The sequence below is a fragment of the Gymnoscopelus braueri genome (assembly GCF_963280865.1).
Source record: "Gymnoscopelus braueri genome assembly, chromosome: 16".
Taxonomy (NCBI): Eukaryota; Metazoa; Chordata; class Actinopteri; order Myctophiformes; family Myctophidae; genus Gymnoscopelus; species Gymnoscopelus braueri.
Genome location: NC_137616.1, coordinates 21,478,459 through 21,491,434, shown reverse-complemented (window position 1 = coordinate 21,491,434; position 12,976 = coordinate 21,478,459). Strand labels below are relative to the sequence as shown.

The following is a 12,976-nucleotide window of genomic DNA, read 5'->3' as shown; positions in this document are numbered from 1 at the left end:
CCCGTTTATATGATGTTTTTGTCACTAAATGTTTCAATGGATTGAATACACAGGACCCCAATGGAAACAAACAAGCCATAGTGCTTTCTTGGGTTGGCTTTTTTGGCCAACTGTTAATAAAGTATTCAATCAATCAATCAATCAATCATCTGAAAATATGTAATGCCATGGACCCCCATACAAGATTTGTGCTGTTAAAATGTTTACATTTTCTTAAAGATCTTATTTGAAAATAGCTGATCAACAAGCTCACAACGCGTCACATCGCTACGCGTTGTGAGCTTGTAGATCTGCTATTTTCAAATAAGGGCTCGACTCTTTTGGGCTTGTTTTCATAGACCAGGCTGCTTATTACTCTCACAACATCTGGCAACACTGCAATGCCTCTTGATGGGGCAGCAGATACATATTGAATACATTATTGCTTTGGCTGCAACCTTGTTGTAACCGCCTTTCGTCGGTTTAATATCACATTTTCTGTTTGTTGGTGTGTTGTTCTATAGCCATATGCATTCGATCAAGAAGTCATAGGAGACAAGGAAGCACATAAATAAACCCACTCCACGTTGGATTGTTTGTGTGACACATTGGGGCTTTTTAGCATCGGCTGCCACGGTGCGACGCGGGGGTTTTGTTGCACAAACAAACTGCACCTTTTCATCCGAACAGAAAGTTCATCTGATCGGATGGAATGAACGACATGCGTCGAAGGAGGATTTAGCGTTATGTCTGTGTCAATTTAGCCCGGATCATTCACAGCTTGGACGGAATAAATCAATTTTTGCATCAGCAATGAAGGTAGAATTACTTAACATTGCAACATGGCTGCTACGGGCTGCTAGAAAAGTTTAGCCCTGACGTGGGGAAAAGTTTGATAGGAATGTTACTTGGTATTTAGGAGACTTTAATAGTTCTAAGATAAGTCGGCGTTATTCTTCTGCTCGAACCTGGTATCTATATTTCCTGATCTGGACTTTTAAAATCGCCACATTGTGGGTGAATACAGACAGTGGGACTGTACAGCCACCACCACTGCAGAGAACTTTTGTGAGAATCAACTGTGTGTACTCAAAGCAACAATATTGACAAAAAGGACTTGTCTTCCAAGCAGTCTGACCTACACAATGCATTTTTCCATACCTGAAACAGAGGTTCGTTCGGGGGAAAATGGATCAACATTTGTGGTGAGTGGCAGAGGTGTAAAGTAACTAAGTACATTTACTCAAGGACTGTACTTTTTCAAATTTTACATAGACATTTTCAGTACTTCTACTCCATTACATCTCAGAGGCAAATATTGTACCTTTACTTCACTACAATTATTTGAAGTTAATAATTACTTTGTAGATTTTGATTATCAAAACATACATTATCCACTTAAGCCCTATATACATTTTGACCTTTTGAAAATAGCCGATCTACAAGCTCAATGTGAGCTTGTAGATCTGCTATTTTCAAAAGAGTTTTATACATTTGAAAACTTGTGAAATGGGATATATTCTGCATAATGAGTACTTTCTACTTTTGATATAAGACGTACATTTTGATATCAATACTTTGGTACTTTTACTCAAGTACATTTTGAATTCCGGACTTATTTGTAACAGAGTATTTCTACATTGCAGTATTGATACTTTTACTTAAGCAAAAAATGTCAGTACTTTTTCCACCACTGGTGAGTGGTACAAAGTAAACACGTTATCTTTTGACGTCAGATGGAACTGACTACACAGCTGTGTTAATATAACTCAAACTAATCTAACGTGTCAAATAAAGATAATATTCGAAAGTGTTTCTTGTATAGCTATGGCCTTAATAGCTTGAGGAACAACAAATACACTTAAAATGTTGTGCTTACAAGAAATGATGATGTATTAGCTAATTCTTAAAGCAGGACATCTTTCGACAGTCGGTGTACCTTTGGCTTGAACTCAGGCACAACAATGTCCCTTTTGTTATTGAGATTGAGTCAGCATCCCTGAGGTCGGAGGTTTGCCACCATGATATTCCAATACCCCCCCCTCCCTCAACCTGGGGGGGGAGGGTCCCCCAGAGGACAGTGAAGTGACAAATTAAGGACTTTTAAAACCTTTTTAATACCTAAAAAGAAATGAAAGAAGACCATTACTGCATCAAAAGTAATCAACAAACTATACTCTAAAAACTGGTAAACCATTGGCCAAATTGTCAAATAATATAAGAAAGACGCAAAAATTGTGAGCTTATAGATGTGCAATTTTCACTATTTATCTGTGAAAGCGAGTCAAACTAAATGTAATGCCTACAATTCCAAGTGCTTGTCAGGTTGGGGGGTTCAAATATGATTATTTTCTAGGGTCGTGGCCTGAAAAGGTTGAGAACCACTGGACCACTGGCCAGTGTGTTCTAACTATTATGGTGCACTGTAACGTTTTATGTGCATGTCTGGTGCCAATGTTACTGCCTGCCTCTCTCTTTTGGTTTTGAAATGCCTGCCCCATGCGAGGTTTGTAAACAGGTTCCAGAGAGTAACTGGCTATATTGGCACATTGGTAGGGTTTCAGTGACTAGAAAGGATGATTCATAATGAAGCATGACATGGGCATTATTAAAGTTTGCTCATGGACTCAAGTGTGAGCACACAACCATACTGGCAGAGACTTGTTTTAGAGACAAGTAGCCAAGCCAACATGTAAAACTAAAGAATGCTGCTTTAGTGCTTTTTTAATGTGCAAGACTGTGCAAGACACATGCGTGCATATGGGAACAGTGCTTGTGCCTTGTGGTCACTGGATGCATGAAGTACTGATAACACACACCTAACACTTAAATCCATGAGTTTGTCACAATTCCTCTCTTACGAGGTGTATTGGCCCTTGACACCACATCTATTGCAGGAAAGTGTGAAATCACATTTTCCTGAAATTAATGTCATATTCCTGTGGGACAAATAACCCACTCCTATGTGAAGTATATGGTGTGGGTGTGTCTGAAAGACTGTTTCAAGTCAAATAAAGTAATGATTAATCCTTTTAGTAGGGGAAATGGCTAGTTTCTAGAATAAAACTCAATTTCTCTGGACTAGTAGAACTCAAAACTAGGTCCCTACTGTACTGGAACTCAAAACAAGGGATGCACATTGTTTACATTTTGGCAAATAACTTCTGATTTATTAGACCTAATGAACACTATACTGTTTTTCTATTTCCAATGGCAGGATTTAATTTAGCTGTGAAACAGAAGTGCTGTATCTCAGTCAGGTAGAATTGCAATATGCTTTTGTGATCATTCTCTCAGAAATATAGTGAGCCTTTGCACTGCCACACTACAGATGTGCAGAGGAGTGCTATAGCTTGGGTTGTTTTTTGCTGTTTGTCATTAACCACTTTTTAGTAGGGGAAATGGCTAGTTTCTAGAATAAAACTCAATTTCTCTGGACTAGTAGAACTCAAAACTAGGTCCCTACTGTACTGGAACTCAAAACAAGGGATGCACATTGTTTACATTTTGGCAAATAACTTCTGATTTATTAGACCTAATGAACACTATACTGTTTTTCTATTTCCAATGGCAGGATTTAATTTAGCTGTGAAACAGAAGTGCTGTATCTCAGTCAGGTAGAATTGCAATATGCTTTTGTGATCATTCTCTCAGAAATATAGTGAGCCTTTGCACTGCCACACTACAGATGTGCAGAGGAGTGCTATAGCTTGGGTTGTTTTTTGCTGTTTGTCATTAACCACTTTTTAGTAGGGGAAATGGCTAGTTTCTAGAATAAAACTCAATTTCTCTGGACTAGTAGAACTCAAAACTAGGTCCCTACTGTACTGGAACTCAAAACAAGGGATGCACATTGTTTACATTTTGGCAAATAACTTCTGATTTATTAGACCTAATGAACACTATACTGTTTTTCTATTTCCAATGGCAGGATTTAATTTAGCTGTGAAACAGAAGTGCTGTATCTCAGTCAGGTAGAATTGCAATATGCTTTTGTGATCATTCTCTCAGAAATATAGTGAGCCTTTGCACTGCCACACTACAGATGTGCAGAGGAGTGCTATAGCTTGGGTTGTTTTTTGCTGTTTGTCATTAACCACTTAAAAAACCCTATACTTCATTGATAATGGTACCCCAGGGGTTCACCCCAGAATAGGGATGCTAGGGTTCAAATGGTTAAACGACCTGCTTGCATGACTGAAGCTGAACAGGCAATGCAAATAGCATATTTGAAATAATTTCACACCGCAGACCTTGTCTCTTTGTAGCTAGCTAAATTGTGCAGGAAGCTGTTATAAAGGTTCACGCCTCTCCCACAATTGTCTTCAAAAACCTATACTCTCGCTGTGAAAGTCAGTATTATTAAGAAACTGCCTTGTCAGAGAGACAGCCTTTCTATTGGCTGTAGTGTGAGTGTCATTGTGACCTTACTGTAACCAACCACACAGCAGGAAGGGACTTGGCTGAATCATAATGCTGAAGGATTGTCTGTGTACCTTGGAACCAAGAGGCCACATAATTTGCAGAGTTTGCAAAGGGGTTTATAGAATAACAATGCTTGCAGTTTTTAATACTTGAGTAAGTGCAAAACAAAAAGGAGAAGTTTGTTTATATCGCGTCATCCTTCTCATGGGCTGGTCTACATAGCCTAATAGGTTTTTGTTGATATGGCTTTTACAGCCTGTTGTGTCTACTATGTGAGTGAAGGTAGGTAGTCATATGTAATAGATGGTGAGTTGTTTACACTGGGTCGGGGAGCAGGTTGGGGCTCGTTAGATCAGCTTGAAGGCTCATCAAATTATAATTTGTATTTTTTTTTAGACTAATGATGTTAATTATGCCCCACTGCATGTAATTATAGTTAGACAGCTGCCATTTTGCAAAGAATTTCTGACTGATAGGCTTCTCAAGGTGTGCACGAGGGCTCCTTTTGTTTGTCTGTGCTTTATCCTGAATTATCCTAATGAACTAGCCTCAGTTGAACTCATCTAATGTCTGTTGTTAAAATGATAAGAGGGTGATTATAGTAAATCATAGTTATCTTGGCAATCATGATCTCTTAACTTCAGCTACTCACCACTGAAATTATTCATCAAGGTACATTTTTGTCTCCATTATTTTCTAGCTCCTATTTTTTCCATTCTGTCGGACTAATTGCCTGCATGTACATCTTCTGCTTCATTCTTTCTCCTCTTATCCTCTGCAGAAGTTTTGAACTGTTTATTTACCAATGGCTGCCTGTGTCTGCCTCTTTAGTCCTACCATGTTATGTACAAACCTCAACAACAGACAGCAGAAGACAGGAGTCAAATAAAGCTTAGTTTAGTTTTGACAGATGACATGGCAATTATTGACTAATATTCATAGGGATTGAATTACAGACAGGAAGGAAGATTAACATGCTGACAGAGCTTCTGCCTTTTGACATTCAAACAGGAAGCTTCTCCAGCCAATGTATGCACTTCCTGTCATCTCATGCCAAAGTTATGCTGTACAGACTAGAGCTTTGTGGAGGCATTTTTGTTTCCCTAAACTACAATTGAATGATGATATCTCATGTCCCAATTTTGAAATGGGCATTCATTTTATAGGTTTTATGATGTATTTTGGGAGACTGATTTTATAACCATATGCAAAATTTGTGTCACACCAGAAACGGGATCATGTAAAGGTTGTGTCCATCTTGAACCAAATACAACCACATTGTATAAGTTACATTTTATTAACATACTGTACCATACAGATTTGACAAAATAGAATTTTAGTCAGTAAACAAATAAACTTAAAAAGAGCTTTAAGACAATATAAACTACATTAAGTGGTTACTATTTTGCATTGCATTTACATATGCTTTTAACGCTACAATCTGGGACCTATTTTAATTCATAAAACTATTTTCTTCTCTGTGGAACAGTATGTTACAATGTAACTAGAAAATCTTCTGTGTTTGGAAGTGGTCTCCTAACTCTTCCATTGAGAAAGGACACCGTCACCTACTGTGACATGAATGTCAATAAAGTTATCTGAAGCAGACGTTTTGCACACTAGAAGCAAACGGCAACTTGATAGTAGGTCACACATCATTACTTCTCTTTGTCTGGAGAGTGATACAACGGACATAAAACTTATGGAGTGTAGCTTTAATGACTGGTTCAGAGTTCAGGAAATTGAGAATTCAGTGGTTTAGTGTCACACTTAGCAGTTGAACAATTCATTTAACAAGGCATTGTTTTCCCAGAAAAACGACCCCTTTCAGCTTTACCTTTTGTGATTGGTCTCTAAATGCAAACTGCAGTTGCGTATAGACTGTTTATTCCAAATGCCAGTGTAGTGGAGGAGTAACCAATGATAGCTCTTGTGAAAATAAACAAGGGGAGTTTAGGGGAAAGAATGAAACATTCCGTCTGTGATCCTCACTCTCTGTATTCATTAGCCAGGATTTTCCAAGGATGTTTTGAAAATCTACATTTCATGCATAGTTTCCCTTTGGAGGCAAATGCAGAATTGAAAGTCGATACTATGAAAACATTTTGTTCTTGGCTTCTTTGGTTCCTTCCTCCTATGCTTAATTTACACTCCTTCATGGTAACAGATCTACACGCTCACAACAACACGTTCCGATGTGACGCGTTGTGAAGGTGTAGATCTGCTAATGTATTTTCAGTGTGGCACCGTTGTACAACAAAGTATAATGCAGGCCTAATGAGAATGAAGATGCCGTTAACAATCACTCCTGCAGTGAGTGAGACCTGTGGGTGGATGCAGAATCTTGCAGATTGATTTTCTTCAAGAAGGTGCTCTGGGAAATTAGAACTGAAACTCAGGCCCTTTAATTCACCTTTTTATTTTGAGTTTCTCCACTCTCACTCAATATAGTATATAAAAGCAGAAATGTGTCATACTCTGGAGAATGCTTCAGAATGCTTTGGAGAATACATTCAAAGGCAGACATAAATATTGCTCAAGGACATTAAGCACAGTAGTCTTTTCAACTGACATTTCTGTTTTCAGCCGTTACACCTACGAGCTTTCCAAAAATCGATCTATGCCTTTGATGTCTAGTCTCTGTGTGCTGTCGCAGGCCTTTCACATGGTCTCCTGGCACAGCCAGAGAAGCTTTTCTCGTCACTTTTTAATGAGCTTCTCGCCTCTCTTACAGGCCTACAACATTCATGTCAATGGTGTCCTGCACTGTCGTGTGCGCTACAGTCAGCTCCTCGGCCTCCATGAACAGGTAAGCCTGCTGGAGACTGCATAGTCTCACGACCCAGGATATTGCCTCCCACAATTTTCAAACGCTTCCGTCATACAGTCTGGATTACGGAAGCGATAAAGTGTGAAGCCTCCTTTAAGTTTCCACTTCCGTTTCGTCTTTACAGTCGCGAAAATGTATCCGAATATAAATCAAAATCATCTAAGCATGTAGCTTGCTGCTTAGCAGAAATAGATACTTTAAGATATTTTCGTGAACGGAAATGACGAACAGATGACAGCTTCCCGTCTCGGATTTCGGGAGGTGTAGTTCCAGACTCTATATAGCAACACGAGACTAGCCTGCACAAAATGTAACCACTGAAGCCATATAAACACGACACGTACGTCATCGTATAACGGATAGTGGAACTAGCCAATCTATAAACTCAGTGTGTTGACTCATGACGTGCTGTGAGCTTGCAGATATTCTATTTTCACGTTTATTTTATTTAAAAAATATATTTGAATATTTTGTATTTTATTTTCACTTATAATGACATGCCCAATATACAGTAGGGATGCCAGGTTGAAAGTGGTTAAATTAGACTTGGTTTATATACAATGGAATACACTTATATTTTTCTTGATATCTTAAAGCCCCAATGACACCTTGGTTGTGTAGTTACCTGCAACTCCAAATATTGACGAGATATATTGCTCCGTTGTTTAGAAATTGATCATCCAAAATATTCTCCTCATTTACTTACATTGAACGTAAGTAAATGAGGATTATCAATTTCTTAACACTTATCACCATGCAATGATTGCATGGTGAAACAGGTCTCAAAGTCACACTTTAGCACATAAACAAATGCAAACAAAGCAGATTCTGCCTATATACTGTATAACAAAACCCAGTAGTACGGCATTTGTTTTTAAGGAAAATGTCAACTTCATGTTGATTTGTACTTGGAAGAAGACAGTAGATCCGGAACAGTCAACTCAACAGGAAGTTGACATTGTTCCTAAAGTAAAAGCCATACTGGGTTTTTGATGTTATATGTACTGTATATTGGCACACTATATATATATATTGCTTTGTTTGCTTTCGTCTATGTGCTAAAAGAATGCTGTTGAAAGCTGTTCCCCTGTACAATGCAAGTCAATGAGGAGACTATTTTTGGAATATCAATTCCTAATCAATGGCGCAACGGAGCAAGATAAATGTGGAGTTACATCACAGCAAGATAACTATTCAACCGAAACCTCCACCAAAGTGTCACTGCGTATTGTTTTCAACCAGTGAAAGTGGAGTGTTTGGGTCTTCTGTACCTCCTTTTGTGTTAAAACACTCTCAGTTTTTAACTCAACATGCCTCACGTTGGATTGAAACATCACTTCTTGGGCTTGTTCTTCCCTGGGGTCAAACTAGTGCACGTAAACGGACGTAGGCTATTCCAGAGGAGATTGGAGGAGGCTGACATGGAAGGAATGTTCTTGGCCTTTTTTCTGTTTTTCCTCACGGCACACAGTAAAATCCTCTGTGTTTAATTTTACTCAGAGAGTGTAAAAATGGATCCAAATGATCCATTTGAGGCAATTTGTACACCCTTGGACTTAAATTAACACTGAGGATTTTATTGTGCACCTGCTGAGCAAAGGGAATATTGGCTGAGGAGGGGTGTTGTTTGCGGCTGGTATTTCTCATTCCCTGTCTTGGTGCCACCACATGAGTAGAATGTGCAACAAAGCATTAACCACTTAAACCCCACATGGATAACCGGAGTCCCTCAGTGCTCAATACTAGCGTCTTTTCTGTTATTGTTGGGAAAGCTTTTGCTGAAAATGACAAATAACACGTCGCCTTGTGAGCTTGTCGATCTGCTATTTTCAGCGAAAGCTTTACCCACAATACCGATGCTGGGGTTTAAGTGGTTAAACATGCAATTCTTGGAAGGGTGGTTTCTTTGTGTTAGAGAGGTCGCTGTATTTTTGACCAAATACCTCGATAATAATAATAATAATAATGATATAGTGGTGATGATATCGTGCTGTGACGATATCCTTTTTTGGGGAAACCGGGAAAAATTGCAGATCTAAAAGCTCACAACGCACACTGAATACGGCTTGAGTGATTACAACCAGGAAAAGACAACACTTGTGCCATATCATCATATTATGATATCCAAAATCCCAGACACTATCTAGTCTCATATCACAATATCAATATAATATCGATGTATTTCCCAGCCGAAGGAGAGGTCATGAATAAACACTACTTAGGGAGTTGTGACAGTGTGGTCAAATTGATCCGTGCCTGACAGATCCTGGGTCCCTCTGATGTGAAATGCCGGTGATGATGAACGAGCATGTTTGTGGAAATGCACGATCACCTGCGGTGATTATTAATAAATAATGGAGGAAAGGGCAAACTTTGATTTATGTCTTCAAGGCTGGACCATCCTGTCAGACAAGCTGCCGTTGCTTGGCAACAAGGCGTCGAGAAGAGACAGCCGGATTAGAACACCAAATCCCATAGGGTTTGTCATGGCATATGTGGCCTGCGCCAGCACTTCAGCTGATTGCACTAGGGCACTTGCTCTATGTTGTTATTGTTGGCCAAACCATTATAGTTTCAGACTCATGGTCTTCACTGTTGCGCATAGTCATGATGCGGATCGATCATGCTTACTGTCATGCATAGTCACCCCCCAAAGGCCCACTCTGAGCCAGGAAAAACCCTGATAATGATTGTTAGAATTCGTTTTCAGGCAGTTGAAAACACTTAAAAGGAACTAGAAATGAGCATGTAAAGCAAATGTCTTTCAAAATGTTCTCACTGGGAAACATGCCCACAAAACCCTGTAGTTTTGGCAGGTTTTCTTTATCCACTCAATGTGCTCAACCTTTTTTTTTTACCCCTTACCTGTTTGCATCCCTGGTTCTACTAAACTGATGTAAAACAAGGACAAAGAAAATACTTAAACATTTATATTTTTGTTGAACACCAAAGAAGAAAGTAAGTGCTGTGGCTGAGAGCACTTGAGGGCATGTGAGCTTGCTGCCTTTTCTATTCGCGTGTGACTCTATTCTATGATGATGCATCTTTAACACACAAGTGTCTGCGGCTACCAGGCTGATTAGTATGCGTGACTGATGCTGGCTTCCAGGCAGCACATTGGAAATAGCAAAGGGCAGTATGTGGAGGTGAAAGATATTCTCCCCGCCTCCCGTATGCACTGCAGCCAATCTTTTTCAGATGTGTAGAGAGCCTGAGTTTCTTCTGCCTGATGTAACATGTAAAAGAAAAGCACCCATCAGGGAACACACCACAAGTTGTAAGCAAAAAAAGGAATGTCTAATGATGAAGTTCTGTTGTAACGCTGTTGGCCTGCAGCAATGTTCAGATTTAAATGAAACAATTTTGATGTCTGATTCTAGTTGAGCTTGGGCCTAATTTGAAATCTAGACTGTTCTGTCTTCTTATGGTAAAATTATTTTCACTGGGAATTAATGAGTCAAGGAGGTCTGGAAGACGGTGAACTCCTGGAATAAGTAGACACTCATCATTCTAGATGTGTCTGTGTGTTATGCATGGAAACTTCACCAGCTATTTGCTGAAATGAGGCCTAAAATAAACCTGTGATTCATCTGAAACGGCATGAATGGACCTCAGAAAGACGTGGATTTGCTGCACTTGAATTCAGGCAGGGGACCGTACAGGTTCTGCTACAGTTAATGGAATTTCGAACCAGTAAATGCTCATGTCATGTGTTTCTAAAGTTGTTATTTTTTCAATTTATTGAGTCCTTCTGTGTTCGTTAAAAGAACAATGCAGAACTAACGGCTTAATAAACCACAAATTTCACAGCTTATCCACAGTAAAATCCCCATTGTTAATTTAACTCTGAGTGTTAGAATCTCTGAATGTATGAATTAACACTGAGGATTTGACTGTGTTGTTTCACAATTTCCATTTGGTGCCAACAGATAAAAAAAGAGTATGGGAACAACGTAGTGCCAGCTTTCCCCCCGAAGAAGATCTTCACACTGACTCCTGCTGAAGTGGAACAGAGAAGAGAACAGCTGGAGAAATACATGCAGGCTGGTGAGTTCACCTTCACATATTGTTCTGTCTCTCATTTATTCGCTGGTATTCACTGGTTGAATCAAAGTTTCTGATGTTTAAAATGATTCCCCAAGTTCTGAATAATTCATTATTATTACAACTACAAAGAAAAATGTTTTACTCTGCATCTTCACGCCGTATCCACCACAATTAAAGGTAAACCTTGCTATCCCAGCAATTCCTTGGGTATTTGACTTGGCTTGGTGTAGGTTCTGGCAAGCACAAACTGCTCTCTCCAGACCACATGAAAGTTCTACATGTCTGACTCACATCTAAGCACAAAGCATGCTACTGTACCATGCTTCTGGGCCAAGACGGTCTTGGGTAGAGTATGCTGACGCACCTGGAACTAGACAATCTTACCACTCAGTCTTTTCATCCACTTCCTGGTTGTGATTATGAATGTCTCATGCGTTTGTATTCTCTAAAAATAATTTTATATGCCTCAGAATTATTTCATAGTTAATTAATGTTCCATTGATTCATATATAAAGTTTAAAGCGATGTTGAACCTTGGGTTGTATAGCTACATGGCCATGATATAAGTTCAAATATTGTTGATCATCTTTAGCTATTGCTTATGTGATCGAGGAATCGGAATTAGCGATTCCATTCACACTCATTGTTTGATGGAAAAAGGCCTAAAAATCACACTTTTAGCACATAAACAACAAGGAAGATTCTGACAGTTCATTAAAAAAATCCTGGTACCTGGTGCTGGCGTTAACACTGATATTGGTGACCTTATCATATCAAATTTTCAGAATCCATTTTGCCATACAATGAGAGTTTGTGCTATAACTAGAAGTTCCACCAAAGTTTAACATGACTGTAAACGCCTCTTGCCTGACATTTTACAAACGGGTCAAGGGTGAACTTTGGCCAAACATTCAACGTGACTGAAGGAGAGCTGGCTGCATTAACCATGTTTTGTTTTAATCCGCACCAACTCTGGCAGTTAATGCAGAACAAGGGAGCGTTGTTGGTGGGTGTATTTGCTCGTAGTCTGGGAGCACACACACACACACACACACACACACACACACACACACACACACACACACACACACACACACACACACACACACACACACACACACACACACACACACACACACACACACACACACACACACACACACACACACACACACACACACACACACACACACACACACACACAGCCAAGTGTGTTCTTGGCTGGACATTTGTGGACATTTGCTTGGTTACATCATGGTTATGGAAAATTTACCACCATGACAATCTCCTTTGGATTGCAAAGCTGTGTTGTATAGCCATTTGTATGTGTTGTATAGCCTTTCTTATGTGTTGTAATCAATGTTCGCATACAGTAAATACTGTAGACCTACAGTGCACTGCATTTTGTGGAAGGGTTGGAGTTCGAAATGTGCTACAGTTTTACTAGCAAGCATTTGTGGTTGTAGTTAATCATGTAATGTATTCATACAATGAATTAATGAACTATAATTCACTATAAAATGAACACTGGCACCTCAATGGAAGCTGAAGTATTAATTAAACTGACTTCATCAACTGGATTGTGTCATTCATAAAGTATGGGGACTCATATTGATCTAAGCTGAGCCAAATTCTTTCTAGAAATAATTTCCAAATCATTGACACCAGGCCAGATGACCAGTTGTTATCAGTAAC

General features: G+C 39.2%; 1 protein-coding gene across 2 annotated transcripts in view; it reads left to right on the top strand.

Moving 5' to 3' along the window:
• The first annotated feature begins 389 nt into the window (after positions 1-389).
• snx17 (sorting nexin 17) overlaps positions 390-12,976 on the top strand; it is a 33,679-nt gene continuing 21,092 nt past the window's right edge. For both annotated transcript variants that reach the window (XM_080454032.1, XM_080454031.1), the window contains exons 1-3: positions 390-1,184; positions 7,139-7,213; positions 11,164-11,281. In XM_080454032.1, coding sequence (XP_080310158.1) covers positions 1,125-1,184; positions 7,139-7,213; positions 11,164-11,281 — 253 coding nt within the window. In that variant the 5' untranslated portion in view covers positions 390-1,124. The remainder of the gene's footprint in view (positions 1,185-7,138; positions 7,214-11,163; positions 11,282-12,976) is intronic.